Source organism: Odontesthes bonariensis, chromosome 10 (genome assembly GCF_027942865.1).
Source record: "Odontesthes bonariensis isolate fOdoBon6 chromosome 10, fOdoBon6.hap1, whole genome shotgun sequence".
NCBI classification, from domain to species: Eukaryota; Metazoa; Chordata; class Actinopteri; order Atheriniformes; family Atherinopsidae; genus Odontesthes; species Odontesthes bonariensis.
The window spans coordinates 35,656,656-35,676,683 of record NC_134515.1 but is presented as its reverse complement, the minus strand read 5'-3'; the positions used below and the strand labels follow the sequence as shown (position 1 = coordinate 35,676,683).

Sequence of the window (20,028 nt, the reverse complement as noted above, 5' to 3'; positions counted from 1 at the left end):
TCGCGTTGTTTCTTTCTTTCTGACGGCGACAACAACAGGAATATCGTCTCCTTTGACTTCCGGTTCACGACCCCGGGAAAGAATCTCGAGCATGCGCAGAAGGCAAAGTCCAATTCACCACGTGCTTCACCTTCTACAAGCAGGTTTAGTGTCACTTTCAACCGAGTTATCTTGGGGCCTTAATCCAATCGCGAGTAACCCGATCCGATCCAATTTCTTGTCAGATTAAGGTGTCTACATGCACTTAATAACTCAGTCTTATTGTAATTTAGCCCTTAATTCGATCCTTTCAGCAATTCTATTGATGTTCCTAAACATACTGTAGTTTCTCCACCATGTTCCCTGCCTTGTGTGCCATGTTTGTTTGGGATTTGGCTTATTTTTGGGGGTTTTCGCCCAGTTTTTCCCTGTTATGTCCCCCCGACCCTATCCTTTGGCGCTCTCATTGGCTATAACGTCTCACTGATTTATTTATATTGGAAGGCAGGTGTATTAATATCCTACAGTTAATGCAAAATGGAAATTCAGTGCTTCACATTGAGTTTAGGGAGCATAGTATCCAATATTATTAATTCCTCTGGTCTTCAGATAGTAGACTGATTAAACCGATCAGAGAAAAATATCTGCTTTCTTAAAACAGGACAGGAATATCCTTTTTTTTTGTATCCATAAAACCTATTATTAATCACTGATCTGCACCTTCCAAGGATCATAGAGCTGAATGGGGGGCAGCCTCCTCTCACCTACAAGCGTTTCCAGACCCTGATCAGTCGCTTGGACCCACCTGAGATGCCCGTGGAGACTCTGTCGGACGCACTGGTGGGTCGCTGTGTCACTCCTATCTCCGAGGACCACAAGGAAAAATACGGGGTCCCATCCCTGGAGGAGCTGGGTGAGCTAACCAATCACTTTAATAAAAAGCAAACTTAGACATTAAGTGTGCAGGTGTAGAACACACTGGCTCCACAAAAAGCCCAGTGAAACAAAATATGACCAAACATCATCCTCGATAACGTTGAGTAGGAATTTTTAGTATGGCATTTAAATGTAAGTGCCCAAAAGATTAGACAGATTACTAACTTTGCTATAGGGTTTGATTAAGGTTTTAATTAGCTGTTTGCAAGATAAAATAATTGGATGCTGTTGGAAATGTTTCCTGAATTATGATGCCGACAAAGATACTACAAAAATACACAAAGATACTACAAAGATACTACAGTGGCTTGCAAAAGTATTCACCAACTTGGGTGTTTTTCCTATTTTTTTGTGTTACAACCCGCAGTATATATGGATTTTTGGGCGGAAAGTCCAAAGTGGTCCAAAGTGGAAAAGTAAAGTGGGAAAAAGAGAAGGAAAAAAAAAAAAGGATTTTAAAAAAATCACAAAATATGGAAAACTAGAAAGTGTTATTTGTACATATATATTCAGCCCCTTTGCTATGAAATGCCTACATAGGATCTGGTTATAGAAAATATCTGAAAATACTACAGAGCACAGTTAAATTCATCAAGAAAGAATATGCCAGCGCAACAAACCTGCCTTGAGAGGAGCACCCACCAAAACTCAAGGAAGGCATCAGTCAGGGAGGCAATATAGAGACCAACGGTAACCCTGAAACGGCTGGAAAGCACTACAGCAGAGGCTGCATGCTCTACTTTTCTATTTTGAATGAATAAATCCCAAATGATCCACTTAAATTTCAGGTTGTTAAGCAGCACAAAAGCTGGCCTTTGTACATTAGATTACGTACTATTATTTTCTGATTTAAAAATGTACAACATCTCATTCATATACTCCTCTGTTTGACTTGGGTTAGAATTCTGTTCCCTACCAAGAGTATTTTTCACTTTTCCTGGCAGATGATTTGGTCCTCAGTCATTTTTCACTAGCAAAGACAATAGGAAGGACTTCAAACCACTTTTCATTGGATTTATTTTTTCTTTCATGGCAGCACATCATCTTAGAAGAGCCATGAGAACCTAAGCTGGATTTCCCTATAAAGCAGCACACTGTTAACACACCTAAATATACCTCTAACTCCTTACCAGCAAAGCTACAAACAGGCGATGATTACAGCCCTTGGTTGCAGCTTGTGTTCGGATTTTAACCTAAACTTGATTCTCTGCATCCTCTTGAGTAATAAATCATTTAAAAAGGTCAGAAACAATTTAAGTCTTGCCTGGCGTGACTAAGATTTAACAAAGATCCATCAGTAAGAACTGGCAATAATATCACTTCCATATTAAAAACTGTACCTGTTTAAAGGTACATGTTCTGTAAACCTTTCCTGAACCATCTTTTAGTTTCTATCCAGGCGTCTGGTTTCCATTCACAGGCTGTTAGTCCATTCATGCAGTTAATAAGTCTTTAGCCATCTGCCATGTACACCTGTGTAGTTCATTCACTAATCCGTGTAAAGTTCAAGATTTGAACTCCCTAAATAAGTTAGTGCAGATGTCTGGTTTCCATTCAGAGGGCTACAGTTCATTGACAGTGATCCCACCATCTGGTGCTCGCACATACACCTGCCATCCCTTGTGGACTTTTTGGAATCCCTTTCTCTTTAAAGAAAAAAATAGCATCACCAGCTCAAAACCAACAACAACTAAAATGTCTTGCATTAGTTAAAAAGATCAAGTAAGAGGGCCTGCTGATAGTGTGGGTGTGAAACAGCCTGGTTGACAGTGAAAGGGAAGTGATGCTGATGAATGTTTTCAGGCTTCGACACAGAGGGCCTGCCATCGGCTGTGTGGCCAGGAGGAGAGACTGAAGCTCTGACCAGGATAGAGCGCCATCTGGAGAGAAAGGTGAGTTTTACACCCTCTGTTCATTGGATTCCATGAGCAAATCCTTTGGAAACGATTGACTTATTTTTGTATTTGTATCTGAATCAAACACGATTGTAATTCCAGTAGAAAAAAAGCCCAGTTCTTGCTTGACATGTATTTAGGAAACATTCAGAATGGCTCTTTTTTTTCTCTTTATTTCAAGATTAATTGACAAATGTATTTATTGAGAAAAAAAAAAAAAAAAAAAAAAAAAAGAGCAATTCATGTGAATAATTCTACATTACTAAAATAGTTCAGAACTATGTCACAGCTGCTTGTACAGGATGATGTCCAGCTTTTCATGACATCATTTATATGCATGTTCATAAACTATTCACTTGTTATACATTTTAATAAATGTCTCTGATGGAATCATTCTCTTTCTTGCTGTCTGTCTGTCTCTCTTTTTTTTTTTTTTTTTTTTTTTTTGTTCAGGCATGGGTGGCTAATTTCGAGCGTCCCAGGATGAATGCCAACTCGCTGCTCGCCAGTCCCACAGGCCTCAGCCCCTACCTGCGCTTTGGCTGCCTCTCCTGTCGCCTTTTCTACTTCAAACTCACGGACCTCTACCACAAGGTGAACCTTAAGCAGCTCCATTGTGGCTTGATAAGTGTAACATTGATTGGTAACAGCTCCTATGAGCAATGTGGAACATGTTTCTCTGACTATCAGGGGCTCCATTTTCATCACAGGAAGAACTAAAAGGGAACTTGAGGAGCAAAGCCCTCCACCTAGGTCACTCCTAACCCACCATGAAAAATAAGTATTTTTCCAAAGCAATTAGTGAGAAACGGGAGATATTCTCTACATCACATTGTAGGTAGGTTTATAGTATAATCTTATGAATGATTATTAAATACTTTATATGTCCACAACAGAGCTGGCTGGTTTAATGATGAAACATAGTTTAATTCAATCGGCTTTCAAATGAATACTTAATTACTAACATTTACATCCATTTGAACTGCTTCCTTTTTTTAATTCACATGCACATTTTTATCACCTCTATTTTTGATTATTCCTCCCCTTAAGAAGTCCACATCACTGATAGTCGTAAAGGATGAATTCATCTTCTATAACATGACAAAAGTGTCCAGTGCAGCTGATGAGTGTTTTAGAATCAGAATGACCCCATCTAACTGGATCAGACTGCAAATTGTGTGCACTGTCATAGCTGCTTTAGAGATCTTCCAACTAAATGCAGATATGTCTCATGCTGCTTCAGCAGAAGTCAGAAAAACTCGATACCTTATACCTTCCTCCGCTGTTTTCTAAAAATAAATGTCCTATTTTCTGTTTGTGTTTACATTTCTTCAGGTGAAAAAGAACAGTTCTCCTCCGCTCTCCCTATATGGCCAGTTGCTTTGGCGTGAGTTTTTCTACACGGCGGCGACCAACAACCCCCGCTTTGACAAGATGGAAGGAAACCCCATCTGCGTTCGCATCCCCTGGGACAAAAATCCCGAAGCTCTTGCCAAATGGGCTGAAGCCAAGACAGGCTTTCCCTGGATAGACGCCATCATGACTCAGCTAAGGCAGGAGGGCTGGATCCATCACCTCGCCAGGCATGCTGTGGCCTGCTTCCTCACCAGAGGGGACCTGTGGATCAGCTGGGAGGAGGGGATGAAGGTGAGGAGGAGGCGAGGGACTAACATTTAGTAGGATTTAGATGTTGCTGATCTCCACAAAGCGTGCAGGTTGACTGAACAAACTGTATGTTTTCAACTGCTAATGACTAAAGAATGATATGATTGATTTATTTCTTAAATACTTGTCTTGTCGACAGTCAGTACCATCAGACCATTGGTGCTTATCTCTCATTTAGAGACAGTCCTGACACAAGTCACGTGTTGAACTGGTCTTCTGTCTACCTGTTGCCTTTTAAATGTGAACAAAATGGGATTTGTGCACACCAACAAAGTCGTTTCACAATGTAATGATGGCGGCAGTTTGCATGCTAATCTGGTTTCATTGTCTAGCTCAATAGAGATGTCTGCAATTCGTTGTTGGTAGTCACTTCAAATACCCAAATATATTGGTTTAAGCAAATAACTTATTTGTTATTCATTTAAAATTGACTAAATCTACTTTTCAAGAAAAATGTTTTTGGTCATTTAGTGAACTGGCAAACACACTTCCATTTAAGAGACCTGAAAGCATGATCACAGACACAGAAACACATTGAGAAACATCTGCGTCGAGTTTAAAATATCGGTCTGTTTCTGGTGGTCCTGCAGGTTTTTGAAGAGTTGCTGCTGGATGCAGACTGGAGTGTGAACGCCGGCAGCTGGATGTGGCTGTCCTGCAGTTCATTTTTTCAGCAGTTTTTCCATTGCTACTGCCCCGTGGGCTTCGGCCGGCGCACCGACCCCAACGGGGACTTCATCAGGTGGGTACCTTTCATGGTATCGCCCCTTGGTGCCTAGAGCTGAGCCTCCCAACCTGGATGGGAACCCTTGTTCCCTCTGTCTCTCTGGACTGCACATATGTAGAAACGTTCCTACCATGCCACCCACTGTCTGCTGTAGGACTGCTTGCTATTGGCAGGTCGCGGATCTTCCTGGCAAAAGGGTTGTGGTCCTTTTTGGTGAAATGAGGGGGTCTTCCTACTGGGCCAGCCCAGAGTGTGGCACTGTGGCTGTGGGAGGGGACAGTCAGCAGGGGGGGCTTTGGGCCCGCTGACCACTTAAAAGTTAACCACCACAGTCTGGGGGAAAGGGGGAGCAGCTGTGACCTCTTTTCTGGAGGGGGGGGGGGGCTGGAGCTGTGAGGTATAATGGAAGACTTCTGTCATTGACAAAGAACTCTTAGGCTAACCTTAGTTATTCAGCTTCAATTCTACAGGCAGATATAAATTGAGGGCACATGCATGTGGACACTGAGCTTTAAAAAGGGGCTATTACATGCACATTAGGGAACCATGGGAATGTTTCTAATTGTTTTTTTTTTTAGCCACTTCTGCCCTCATTCGATACCTGGTCAAAGAGCCGGACAAGCAGAAAGTCGGTTTGTAACTAATCCTTTAACTTCATCCTGCTGTAGAATGAAGTTAAACCAGAAATCCAAAAACAGATTTCTCAATGGCAGAACCTTTCCACCATTCACCTTCTCAGGTCAGTGTTTGGGGGGGGGGTCACACTCGCGTGTTACAGTAGACGTCTCCTAGCATCATCAACCCAATCCACAGTGATCTCTGTAGTGATGGTGCAATCTCCGTAGCAACCAGAGTGCCGTCTGTCGTGTGTGCGTGTCGGTCCACAAGGCCACACCACACTGGTCCCCGCCCCTCTCTCACTATGCTGCCGCCCACAGTTCCACTCGCCCCCCTTCCTCTGTCCCGTCTCCCCTCCTCTGACTCGGTAAGGTCGGACCAAGTGGAGTAGGCAGGTGGCTTCTCTTTGTCACATGGAGCAAATCCACGACAGCCCAGGGAAACGCTACTGGGAGATGTTGAGTTCTCTACTTTGATGCAGTTAGTGTTTGATTGGCTTCATCTCTTGGAGGAACACACTTTTTGTCTGCGGTGTGGCTGCTGTCACACCATCTCACAGTAAATGTTGCTTTGGTCTTCACGGTGCACTCTGATAGTAACTCACTTCAGTGCCAGAATCTCTAAAAGTTCATTAAAGACTTTCAGACTTGAAGAGCAGAGATTTTGTGCTCGTACTCTCATGTACTGTAGTATTTTGTGCAGTGTGGTGGTTGTTTGTACTTTTCATTTTGGAGCAACTATTTTCCCCCGTAAGCATGCTCTTATTGGTTATTAGAGTACATATGTGGGCTGGAAAACTGAAAAATAAATCTATTATAAGATACAAAAGGTATAAGATACAACAATATTGTTAAAAACACTGTATTTATTATCAATAGAGATTACAAAAAATACAGCTGCACGGAATTTTGAATGCATCTTAACACACTGAATACCGGCGGTTTTTACAGAATTATGTCGTAGAATCCCAGCGTTCTAAACCATTTTTTTGACGTTTTTTGTACAGTCACAGCATATTATGTGATAGGGCCACTGAAACATGTTATGGCTCGTTTGAAAGCTGAGACTTTAAACTCTTTGTGGGTCAAAACTGCGTGTCTCTAGGTGCCGCCATTAGCGAGCTATCCTTAGCTAAACCAAGGCGGTATCCACCAAAATCAACAACAAACTGAGATATCGGGGCTTTTGTGAAACGTGCGCTCTTTCAGCCTGTCGCACTTTAGATACTTACATATCCGGGTCAGAGGATTTGCGTCGTGTCGCATGTTGCAAAGCTAACCTGTTCATAAGACCGCCTCCTTAGACTTGTCGCGTGTCTTCTTCTCCTTCTTGTTGTTTGTTTATGTTACTTTACCGCCACCCTCTGGAAACCAACACGTGCGATTGGACAAAATGCGGAAATGCACAACAATCAATGCAGCGTTATCAAAATTGTTCTTGAGTTGACGCAAAGCCATTGGCGTAATGATCAAAATGTCCAGATGATGACACCAGTTTTTGACTGCCATCTATGTCAGTTCTGTTCATCACATAATTACAAAAATCACACAGAATGTGCATTAGAATGTATAGATTCAGAATCCATAAAAAAACCGTAAAAACGTATTTTTACCATGTGGGAGCCAACGCATGGGCAGTAAAAACGTAGTTTTACGTGACTTGGGAGTCAATGTGTTAAGTTATTTGAAAAGAAGAGTTCACTAATGGCAACACAGCAGTTACAACTATTAGATATTTTTTTAGAAATTCTTTTTCTCATAACATTTTCATTTCTGCAAAAGTTTGACTCCCACCCCTGATTTAATTTTTACCCATTGGCACAAGCCAGCAAATCTAATGTTTCCGTGTGCTTCCAGGCGATACTTACCTGTCCTCCGAGGTTTCCCTGCCAAGTACATCTATGACCCATGGAACGCCCCAGAGGCTGTGCAAGCTGCAGCCAAGTGCATCATAGGCGTCCATTACCCAAAGCCCATGGTGCACCACGCAGAAGCAAGCCGGCTCAACATAGAGAGGATGAAGCAGATCTACCAGCAGCTGAGCCGATACAGGGGACTGGGTAAGAGATCAATAAATTGCTCAACATTTGAGCAGCTTGTGTTCCCCTTTGAGGTTGTAATTGTAGAACAAGTTTGACAGTATAAGCAGAGATCATCAGACCTCCGTGTCCCTCCACCACCTCTTCTTGCTCTTCCGGACTCCAAGGCATTCCCGAGCCAGTCGACAGATACACTATATTGCCAAAAGAATTCACTCACCCATTCAAATAATTAAATTCAGGTGTTCCAATCACTGCCACAACCACAGGTGTATAAATCCCAGCACCTCGGCATGCAGACTGCTTCTACAAACATCTGTGAAAGAATGGCTCGCTCTCAGGAGCTCAGTGGATTCCAGCGTGGTACCATGATAGGATGCCACCTGTGCAACAAGTCCAGTGGTGACATTTCCTCGCTGCTAAATATTCCACATTCACCCTATGGATTAAGAATGGGATGTCACTTAAGTTCATGTGTGTGTAAAGCCAGATGAACCAATACTTTTGGCAACATAGTGTATAATCCAACAAGTCCTGAGTCTGTCCCAAGGCCTCGTGGCCAGCCCCCGGTAGGGCTTGAAACTCCTCCCTTTGGAGGCATCTAGAAGGCATCATGACCAAACCGCCTGAAGTGGCTCCTGTGGATGTGGGGGAGTAGCAACTCTTAATTTCAGGCTCGTATATTAACTAGTAAATAAACAGCTTCCTGTTTTGGCAAAGCAACAGTCTTGCAGAGTACCAATCCATCCGCTAATATCCTGCTCTATTTTACTCCCAACTCATGAACAAGACCCTGAAATACTTCAACTCCTCCGCTTAAGGCAGCGACGCACTCCAAAAGGGGAAGGAAAATCCACCCTTCTCTGACTATGGCCTCAGGCTTGGAGGGATTCATTCTCATCCAGGTTGCTTCACACTTGGTCTTCACTCAGGGAGCATCATCAGCAGTAAGCAGAGATGCAATCCTGAACTGAACCGGAAACTCTCCATCCCCTGGCAGCACCTCCAATTTCTGTCCATAAATGTTATGCAAAGAGTGACAAAGGGCCCCTGCTATGCAAGGAACCAGCCTGATTCCTGCATGGAATGCAAACCAGGTTTCTGCTCTTCTTGTACAGGGCCACTTAAATCAAAGGTACTTGTACCCAATACTTCCAAAGCACCTCTCAGAGTACATCATGAGGGTCATATCCCTTCTCCAGTTCCACAAAATGCAACCTCCCACGCACTCTCTAGTATCCCTGCGAGGGTAAAGAGCTGGTCCATTGTTCCATGGTTAGGATGAAAAACCACATTGCTACTCCCAACTTGACGTTCAGTTGTCTGCCTGACCTCTTCTCTCCGGCACCCTTTCACAGATATTTCCAGGGAGACTGAGAAGTGGGATCTCCCTATAATTGGAACATACCACCTTTTTTAAAAAGGGTCACAGCCACTCCAATCTTCCTGTCCAGAGGCTGTCCCAGACCTCCATGTGATGCTGTACAGATTATCATAAAATCCAATCCACCCCCAGAGTCTTTTCCACTTCCACGACCTCAAAAAATAATCAAGTCCCCCGAACTGCACTGGCTCCCTTATGGAAACTGTATCAGTGGGGTTTTGATGATCAAAGTATGTTGATGTAAATATATTAAGTCATGCTAATCCTAAGAGAATCTGTCTTGGAATCATTTTTGATTTCTCAAAAAAGAAATGTGTATGTACATGTTTTTCCTTTTCAGGCCTGTTGGCGTCAGTACCATCCACCAATGGAAATGGGAACGGAGGGATCATGGCATACTCTCCTGGAGAGCAGCAGCCGGGGACCAACAACAATAACTCACATTGTGAGTGAAGTTTGAAATGAAACACATTTTCTTCAATTAAAGATGCAGTCGGCAGGTTTTCAAAATTGCGAGTCTAAAGTCGGAAAATTTGAACTGATACAACTTTCAGGTCCCTCCCCCAACCTCTAACAAGCTCCGAATCGCCCCCCAAACCCCTCCCCCTCTGTGGACGAGGTTGTGCACGTGAGTTCACACCAGTGTGAGCGCACACAAGCTGGGGCAGACTCACGCTCAGCAGCGTGTGCACAAGTTGTGATTGACAGGTAGGATTCCTCCACCCTAACTTGATTGGTTAAAAACAGCCGGGAGCGCTCGGTTTTTGCAAGCATGATTACAGGCTTCAGAGGGAGCTACAGATTTCGTTATTTTTCCTAAACAGCCTATTTAATATTCTACTTCCAGAATCCCATGACAGTTCAAGCTAATATGACTAAAAAAAAGTTGCCGACCGCAGCTTTATTGTTCCTCTTTTTGCAGTTGTTATTGTTTATAACTGGTATGATGCCTTCCTTTGTGTTTTTTCTTTTTTTCAGTGCCTGGAGTGTCAGGAAGCTCGGTTGCTACGGGTAACGGTAGCGGAAACAACCTCCTCAACTTGGACAGCGAAGAACAGATTGGGCCAAGCAGTGTTGGACAACCGCAACAGCGAATGCACAAACTGCGCCAAAATCACCAACAGCATGGTAGAGCACTCGTTGACATGGACTTTTCCTCATATTTTCCATTTGATTTATTTATAAAAACCTGTAGGAAGCACGTCTACATATTAAAGCTGTTTTCAATCATGTTTTTCTTTTGTCGAATGGAGAAACGCGTCAGAAAACTGTCACTGAAAATAAGTCTAAAAAGTTATTGTTTAAAGCGATTTCAAACTGTGGCTCTGCTTTAATGAAATCCAGATTTTATAAACGCAGTGTCGTCTGACAAAAAGAACCAATCAGGTAACGTCTATCCAGCGAATTTGGCTAGATCGTCTCCTCCAGAAATGATTTTCATCCAGTCTGCAGTCACTGCGTTGGACGTATATGGTTTCAGAACTTAATTCTGGTCCCTTGCATGTATGCTGGGACAAGGACAGCTGTATCACATGACCAGGACGAGCTGTAACCGTGATTGCTAATAATGTCAAAGGAGCTATAATCATTCATCCTGGTGATTTAGCACACAAAACCAAACAGATCAACATTATTGCAACAGCTTGGTTGGAAGTGATTGGTGTTTAAATGACTGTGGATGTCATCATTATGAGCAAACCACAAAGTTGATTGTGCTTTCTGCAGGATACCACTCAGTGCCAGACGCCAGCCAGACCATCACCAGCAGCCGACTCTTCCATGAGTTTGCTGTGCCTCAACACCCAGGTGGGCTTTTATGTGCTGCCAACCCTCATACAAGAGTATGCTGGAGCTGTTCCTAAAAACTCGTTTTTGATTGAGTAAACATTTGAATTAACTGTTTTCAATGAGATGGTCAAATATTTTTCCTCTTTTGTAAGTTTGAGTGTTTCCACAAGAGGCAACACTTTTACACTAATTTTACTCTCTCTTCTCTTGACTGAAGTCATTGCTCTCACATCCACCAGATTGCGTTTTTCTGATACTGACGAAGGTGTTCTTGTTTTCCTGCAGGACATTCAGGACTCCTCCTGCACGCCAGGGGCAACGTCACAGGAAAGCGGGCGCGTGAGTCGGAATGTGAAGAAGACTCGGCGTCCTGCTCTGTGCACAAAATGCAGAGACAGAGTGCTCAGGTCAGCGTCTGCTTATCATAGCAATGACTACAATTTTTATCAAAAGTTCTTACATGTTCTGTAGCATATGTTAAATGAGCCAACAGGCTCATTTAACATATGCTATCCAGTTCTTACATCTTCTGTTTTCAGTCAGGGATTTTGCACTTTTCTTACCTGTAAACAGTCAGTCTGGGGTACATTAATATACATTTTTATCTTAATTACTACTTGTATTTGTCAGATAAAACAATGCGCTTCCTAAACATAACCCAGTCTGCAGGAACTTTACTGTGTGAAATAGTTTTTCCCCAAAGACAAAAAGAGGAGGCGCACAAACATTAGTCTTCTTTTGAAAAACGCTGTTGCTCCACTTGCATTATTGATCAGGCACCTGTGATTGGTACTATGTCACAGTAGATGGTAATTATATGTAGATCAGTAGTATTAGCGAAGATGTACCTGAATCTGAAACCAAATGCTCTCAGATTGTATTTTTCTGTATAGTAAACACAAGGAATAGGACCGCTGTGTAGGCTGCTACACCTGGCACAAATCCAGCCACAATGATGCATCACCTCCCCTGTGTGTGTGTGTGTGTGTGTGTGTGTGTGTGTGTGTGTGTGTGTGTGTGTGCTTCCATAGAAACCATTCAGGCATCACCGTATAGTTCCCTTCAGTGGGTGTTATTGTTTGACCTAATGAATCGTAAATTCTAAACTTCCACACACATTGGTGTAACCCCCAAAATAAATTGATGATTAATTTGGAATCTGGAAATTCAAATGGAGACTGTTCCAACTCATTATATCTTTGCCCTCCAGCTACCAAGTAAACATATTCCATAATTTCACTGTTTGTTGACAACAGAGGGATGTCAGGATGTCATGAAGCTGTTCACAATAAAACAAAATACAAAACCAGCTTTTTTTTTAAAATTCAGCACCTCAGCTATGCAAAACAATGCTTTATGGAATCAGCAGGAAATATGGACGCACACATTCCTCACTGAAGCCGTTTTATTTACTTAAAACTTCTACAAACATTTGAACACAACTTGTATCTCTTCTGCTTCCGTCCTTGCAGACCTAGCGCTGGTGGAGTAGAGACGGTGATTCGCCACTAGAGGCGCCATTTGCCCAGCAGATGGAGGAAAGCCCGACGTCGCCAGCTGTGCTCCAATCGCCCGCAGCTCCAGGCATGACCGGCTGCTCCTCAATTACAGTGCAACTAAAAGTCTTGTGTCAGAAACTCCCTGGGGTAGAACTCAAAGGTGAAAATGTGAAATTTGGCTCGGTACACAATTTTTTATTTTTTATTTTTTTTAAGGGCTTTTAAATTGGAGTGGGGCAAAAAAGAAGTCGCGACCTTTGGCCTCTTGTAGTTGAACACAAACAGGTATGACATTAGAAGAATGTGCAATGAAACAAAACACCTCAAACCTACAGCTTATTTGTAAAAAAAATGTTAGAAATTTAAAAAAACAACAACTTTGTCTTAAGACTGCTGCCACCACCAGCCAGTATAAACTGTACAGACACCGAAGAGCAGCTATAAATGTAAGGAATGGAATATTTAGTCTTAAGCATTAAACACTTTGCTTGCTCTTGCTTACACCAAGACAAAACCAGGTTGATAGTTTCAGGGTCTCCATAGAAACCTTTTATACATTTATTGTGACTAAAACATGTGACTCTGTGTGCTTCATCTCCGATGTAGTTGGAGTAAATCAGACACCACCTGTAAACCCGAACAATCAGTCCCACTCCAGGAATGTCTGATCTCACAGTTGAAATGTGCTGTTTAAAGTTTTTTTTTTTTCTACTCTTCTTTTATTAGTTTGATCAAAACTTGTAAATAAATCCGTTAGATAGTTATTTCCTAGATGATAAGAATCTGGACATCCAAAAATGAAGTGCAGGTTTTAATGTTATTTATATTCATATGATTTAAGTTATCAGTGTGCATCTGTTGACGAGGACAACCAAGTGGGTCATTTCAGGGATTTCATTTCAGATTAAAGGATGCTTCATTCCTCAACTTCTGTGACTAGGTTGCGTGTTGATAGAAAGTTGTCAAATACTTGAGTTCCAAATGGTAAGAAAGAACAATATCTTCAAAGCTCAGATACTAAAAATCATGATAGATTTCATGTTGACTTATGCTGCCATATGGTTAGTGTAAAAGATTGTATGATTTGTATCGGCAGCTAAGAACAGTGATTCAAAGTTTTCTGGTCAGTGTCTGCACATAAATATACATTTATTTATATATATATATATATATATATATATATATATATATATACACACACAGTATCTCACAAAAGTGAGTACACCCCTCAGATTTTTGTAAATATTTTCCTATATCTTTTGATGGGACACTGAAGTTCTGACACTTAGATGCAATGTAAAGCAGTCAGTGTACAGCTTCTATAACATTTACTATCCCCTCAAAATGACTAAACACACACACGCCATTAAAGTCTAAACCACTGGCAATAAAAGTCAGTACACCCACAAATGTGAGGGGTGTACTCACTTTTGTGAGATACTGTGCATGTATATATGTATATATATTAAAGCTGCAGTCGGCAGGTTTTCAAAATTCCGAGTCTAAAGTCGGAAAATTCGAACTGATACAACTTTCAGGTCCCTCCCCCAACCTCTAACAAGCTCCGAATCGCCCCCCAAACCCCTCCCCCTCTGTGGACGAGGTTGTGCACGTGAGTTCACACCAGTGTGTGCGCACACAAGCTGGGGCAGACTCACGCTCAGCAGCGTGTGCACAAGCTGTGATTGACAGGTAGGATTCCTCCACCCTAACTTGATTGGTTAAAAACAGCCGGGAGCGCTCGGTTTTTGCAAGCATGATTACAGGCTTTAGAGGGAGCTACAGATTTCGTTATTTTTCCTAAACAGCCTATTTAATATTCTACTTCCAGAATCCCATGGCAGTTTAAGCTAATATGACCAAAAAAAAGTTGCCGACCGCAGCTTTAATGCTTGTGGTGGTTTGTTAACCATGCATATATATTGGTTAACAAACCACCACCATGAGGGAGATGACCCATTCTTGGTCTTCAAACATGTTTACAGTATTAAATAGTTTTCCTCAGATCATTCAGGCCGACACAAGAAAACAAACTTTAGGAGGCAGATCTACGACCAGAAGAGTAACTTTTTTTCAGTTTTTCTTTGGAATGAAATCACTTGTGTGTACATCAGAGGTGCACATGTAGTGTTGCAGCTGTAAAAGAGAATCAGGAGTTTTTCAGGTTTTCCACATTTGGATGGTTTAAATTTGGAACTAAAAGCTTTAAAGTATTTTTATCTGTCCATCTTCACATTCATCGTTCCCCACTTTATTATTAGTGTACATACACAGTTCACAGCTGGTGACTTTATGCCCTTTTTTTTGTTTGTTTTTTGGCCCAGTCAGTCACATTTTCGCCTTTTTGTCCCCCCCAAAATATCTTGATAGCTTGACCCTTTGACATCAAGAAAACAAATGGCTTTAGAGTATCTCTGAGGCTTCTTTGGTGTCGTAAAGTTTTTTTCTGTGCATCGCATTGAACAACCAAATAACACACTGTATGGTCAGAGTTAACTTGAGGGCATAGACGCAGGCAGTTGGTTGCAATCTCCTCTCGCGTGTGTCACATTTTTCTAAGATTTCTTATTTAAAAAAAAAAAAAAATTATAAACAAAAAGGATAGAAAAATGTAAGTTGAGTCGACACGAAAAAGTCAGGCAACAGCATCTAAGTGAGCCTTATTCTGTCACCAAAACGGAAACCAACATTCCTCAGAATTAGATGTACCCTCCTGATGAAGATCAGAAACTACTGGACAAGGACTTGAACAGTGTAGATGTATGGCTGCTTGTGACATTTTGCAACTCAATTAGTTTTTAAATTGAGATCTCACTAAACTCAAAAGGGTAAAGGAATAGTGGCCACAATTTGATACAATGGTTTATATTAAACAAAACAGAAATGAATCAAAATGTCCCACAACAACAATGGAAAGATGATAAAACACCCTCCACCATCACCATTACTCCTGCACAGAAGGATGCAGTCGAGTTCAACCAGAGAATGTATGATTCCCCCTTAGAAATACACCCAACAGCCTCTCCTGCTGACAGTCGTACCTACATCCCACACACACAAACACACACACCCACACACCCATTCAACACTGATGGCTTGATATGAACTTTACAGACGAGTGCTGGAAACCTCCTGTCGATCTTTGACAATGATGGCCTTTTAGAGATGGTCATGCCCAGAATGCCAAACAGCTGGAATGGTATAACCGCAATATCAATTTTAGATGCATAGACACATTTGTTATCGTTTATCATCAATTACATTCCAGTGCAAGCCTCTTACAGACGCTAAAACACCTCACAAACGGCATGCTTCATGCAAAATGCTTCCCACACACTGACAAATACACACGCGTGAATCTTTCATTATGGTTCCTATTCCTGTAAGTAAGTTTAAGTTTTCAATAAGAGCTGGAGAGGCTGTTTGTAGTTGGCTGCTGCTCCTGGAAGAAGGTTCCGGTACTGCCCTCGGCTTCAGGAGCAAAGCTGGGGAGGGGGAAGCATGAATGGGAGGGAGGGGAAATGTAGTGTCTCTGTATTACAATTCTGTATGTTCTCAAAAGGATTTGAACGTTTTTAGCTTTTTCGTAACTTTTATCACTATGGAAAAAACAAGCGAGTTTTATTCTGTCATGTTTCTTTTGTGTGTTTTTTGTTTCCCTTCTGTGACATAAAGGAGAAACGCATCCCATCTATCATCTCCATATTATTATGCTCTTTCTCTGTCTCTCCTTGTGTTGTGAAAGGCGTTTCTTGTGCTTGATTGAGTTTCATGACAGGAAATAAAAATTGTTACAACTTGACATCTTTCAATGTGCTTTGCGTTTTGTTTTCAGCTTCATGCAAATGAGCGAATGCACTGTTCAGACTTTTTGTGCTTTGCATCAACAGCTTACGTTTTGTGTGATAAACAGAAACAAAAGCCACCCTCCAAAAGGGAAACATCCGACACATTTCCAACAAAATATTAGTTTCTGTTTAGTTTCTATGTCAGGAAGTCTTGTTCCCACGAACTGTAGGAAGCAAATGATTTCAGATAAGAAAGTCCCTGACAAAGTGTTCAGCTCCCCTCAGTTTCCCAACACTTTCTTTTGTGTATTCAATGACAAACATATACATTTTGAATTTCTGTTTATAGGAGATTCACATCAAATGTCATCTCAATGCACTTTAAAGATACAATCCAATTCATGCCAACTACCATCAAAGTCATTGTAATAAAATCATAATCCAATCAAATTAAATTAATTAGATTTCATAATTAGTCCAATTCATACAAAGCCAATTCAAAAAGAAGTTGCCTAGCTGAGGCAACCAACAGATTGCATCTAAACTTCTCTTTGATCCAATCCCCCATCCTGAGCGTGCACCAGGCAGTGGTGGGGTTGGAGTTTGGGCTTTCCATTGGGCAGCTCAAGGACAGAGACTTGATGTGTGGCTTTCAGAAAGTCCTGAGACAAACCTTAGAGTTGATGTGGCAATATAGTTTCACCAATTTCAAAGCCTTATAAAAAGCAATTTGTTGAGCTCAATAATCCACCACTGGCGTATGAGTGTTACAAGACAGACACATCAAACATCTGTTGGCATAGATTCTACTCTGAGTTGCAACTGAGCTGCTGTTACTGAAGAGGGTGACCATATGACATTAAAAAGTATACCATGGGAAAATGATGTTCTACATACACTATATTGCCCAAAGTATTCACTCACCTATCCAAATAATTAAATTCAGGTGTTCCAGTCACTTCCATGGCCACAGGTGTATAAATTCCAGCACCTCGGCATGCAGACTGCTTCTACAAACATCTGTGAAAGAATGGCTCGCTCTCAGGAGCTCAGTGAATTCCAGCATGGTACCATGATAGGATGCCACCTGTGCAACAAGTCCAGTCGTGAAATTTCCTCACTACTAAATATCCCACAGTCAGCTGTCAGTGGTGTTATAACAAAGTGGAAGCGATTGGGAACGACAGCAGCTCAGCCAGGAAGTGGTGGGCCACGTAAAACAACAGAGCGGGGTCAGAGGATGCTGAGGCTCATAGTGCATAGAGGCCAACTTTCTGCAGAGTCAATCGCTGCAGACCTCCAACCTTCATGTGGCCTTCAGATTAGCTCAAGAACAGGGCGTAGAGAGCTTCATAGAATGGGTTTCCATGGCAACTGCATCCAAGCCATACATCACCAAGTGCAATGCAAAGCGTCGGATGCAGCGGTGTAAAGCACGCCGCCACTGGACTCTAGAGCAGTGGAGACGCCTTCTCTGGAGTGACCAATCAGGCTTCTCCATCTGGTAATCTGATGGAGGAGTCTGGGTTTGGTGGTTGCCAGGGGAACGGTGCTTGTCTGACTGCATTGTGCCAAGTGTAAAGTTTGGTGGAGGGGGGATTATGGTGTGGGGTTGTTCTTCAGGAGCTGGGCTTGGCCTCTTAGTTCCAGTGAAAGGAACTCTGAATGCTTCAGCATACCAAGAGATTTTGGACCATTTCATGCTCCCAACTTTGTGGAAACAGTTTGGGGACGGCCCCTTCCTGTTCCAACATGACTGCGCACCAGTGCACAAAGCAAGCTCCATAAAGACATGGAGGAGCCAGTTTGGTTTGGAAAAACCTGACTGGCCTGCACAGAGTCCTGACCTCAACCCGATAGAACACCTTTGGGATGAATCAGAGCGCAGACTGTGAGCCAGGCCTTCTGTCCAACATCAGTGTCTGACCTCACAGATGAGCTTCTGGAAGAATGGTCAAAAACTCCCATAAACACTCCTAAACCTTGTGGAAAGCTTGCCCACAAGAGCTGAAGCTGTTATAGCAGCAAAGGGTGGGCCGGCGTCATATTAAACCCTCTGCATTAAGGATGGGGATGTCACTTCAGTTCATGTGCATGTAAAGCCAGATTAGCGAATACTTTTGGCAATACAGTGTATCTGCTGACATTAATTGATTCGTCACTAAACATGCCACTGTTGAAGTGGTAAACTTTATGTCAACTTTGTTGGATTAAGCTATCAATACAGCAAATTTTCTTATCACTTCTTACATGGTAAAAACTTCCCACACCCTGAAAGTCTAACGTTTTATCCTGTTTTCATTTCTGCACACACACAGTTTACCCATTTCCTGCTCTTTCTCACACACACACACACACTTTTGTCTTTCTATACTTTTGAGGACTTTTATTGACATCTACGTTTTCACAGTCAAATGCTTTACTGCTCCGGGGTTAAGCCTTACCTAATTCTAAACTTTACTGTTAAACCTACTCTCAATTTTTCTATGGTCCTTAGAAGTGAGCTCTAATGAAAATGGTTTCTCAGTGCACAAATGTCCTCACTAAAATTCCAAACTCACGAGGAGAACACACATGAAAATACACACTACCCCCTTTGTACTGTTAGCCTTAACCACAAAAGATTTTTGTTTGTTAGTCAGCAGATGCAAAGTAGGTTGTAGCTTGAACATATTGCAGTCCAGGTAAGGATTTTTCCTTTTGGAAATAAAGTAATCACATAATGGAATATCTAAATACAGATTAGATTCCTGACATAACATGGAAGTAGATGAAAATCTCTTTTTTATATATATAATTTAGTATAAAAATGATGATGCAAAACAGTGATGCAACTACAACAGTCACATCGGTATTCACCTCTTCTTTTCAAAAACGATTCAACTCACTCACTCACTGCTTATATTTCATCTGGTAAACTAGGTAAGATCAGAGTTAACAGAAAACCTCTGCCAGAAGCCGTCGGAAATAGAGATGACTGAAAGTAATAGCAAAGAGGAAGATGTGGTCAGATGGAAAAGGGGAGGGAGAGAGATCTCTGTTTAGAGAGGCATAGCTGGCAGCAATGTCTGGTTTTGTATTGTCAAAGCAATGCAAGCACATAAAAAAACCCTACAACAACAGCATGTAAACAAATATAACGGAACGATATAAGTGTACATAGTTTCTATTTTATTGAAGTTTAAAGCTTGAATGAAGCTTGTGGACACAATGCTGTCTTTACTCATCATGATCCCACTTAGTTGTTGTTAGTGAGTATAATAGAGAATCAACAACTATGAGCCATGTTCTTTGGCTGTATCCTTTGAGCAGTAGATGATAGCATGCTCACGTGGCTGTGCTAACATGCTGACATTTTACAACAAAATTGTTCAGTTCTTACAGTTTTGAAGTCACTCTGCCCATAAAGCTAACAGTTATGTAGGCTGATGGATAAACTGACCTAGCAATAGCATCAGAGGATGACCAGCGTTGTTGTAAATCATCTTTACATGGACATAAATATTGTTACAACATTTTATGTGAAATAATATCTATGAAAATCACAACTTTAAACCTAATGACGAAGCCAATGAAAATGTCTGGGGTAGATACCTGAGCTGGACTGTTTTCTTTATCCCACTTTCACTTTTTTTTTTTTTTTTCTGATCATATTATTGTAGTTAGGGCTAGCTCCATATATTTCTCTTTGGGATAAATTAAGTATTTTTC

General features: G+C 41.7%; 1 protein-coding gene across 1 annotated transcript in view; it reads left to right on the top strand.

Annotated features, from left to right (window-relative positions):
* The window catches only part of LOC142390047 (cryptochrome-1-like), a 29,370-nt gene extending 13,039 nt beyond the window's left edge, over positions 1–16,331 (top strand). Inside the window, exons 5-15 of the mRNA XM_075475389.1 lie at positions 708–892; positions 2,719–2,807; positions 3,264–3,404; positions 4,146–4,457; positions 5,066–5,217; positions 7,677–7,879; positions 9,583–9,687; positions 10,221–10,370; positions 10,968–11,048; positions 11,316–11,437; positions 12,503–16,331. Coding sequence (XP_075331504.1) covers positions 708–892; positions 2,719–2,807; positions 3,264–3,404; positions 4,146–4,457; positions 5,066–5,217; positions 7,677–7,879; positions 9,583–9,687; positions 10,221–10,370; positions 10,968–11,048; positions 11,316–11,437; positions 12,503–12,508 — 1,546 coding nt within the window. The 3' untranslated portion in view covers positions 12,509–16,331. The remainder of the gene's footprint in view (positions 1–707; positions 893–2,718; positions 2,808–3,263; positions 3,405–4,145; positions 4,458–5,065; positions 5,218–7,676; positions 7,880–9,582; positions 9,688–10,220; positions 10,371–10,967; positions 11,049–11,315; positions 11,438–12,502) is intronic.
* Positions 16,332–20,028: the final 3,697 nt, after the last annotated feature.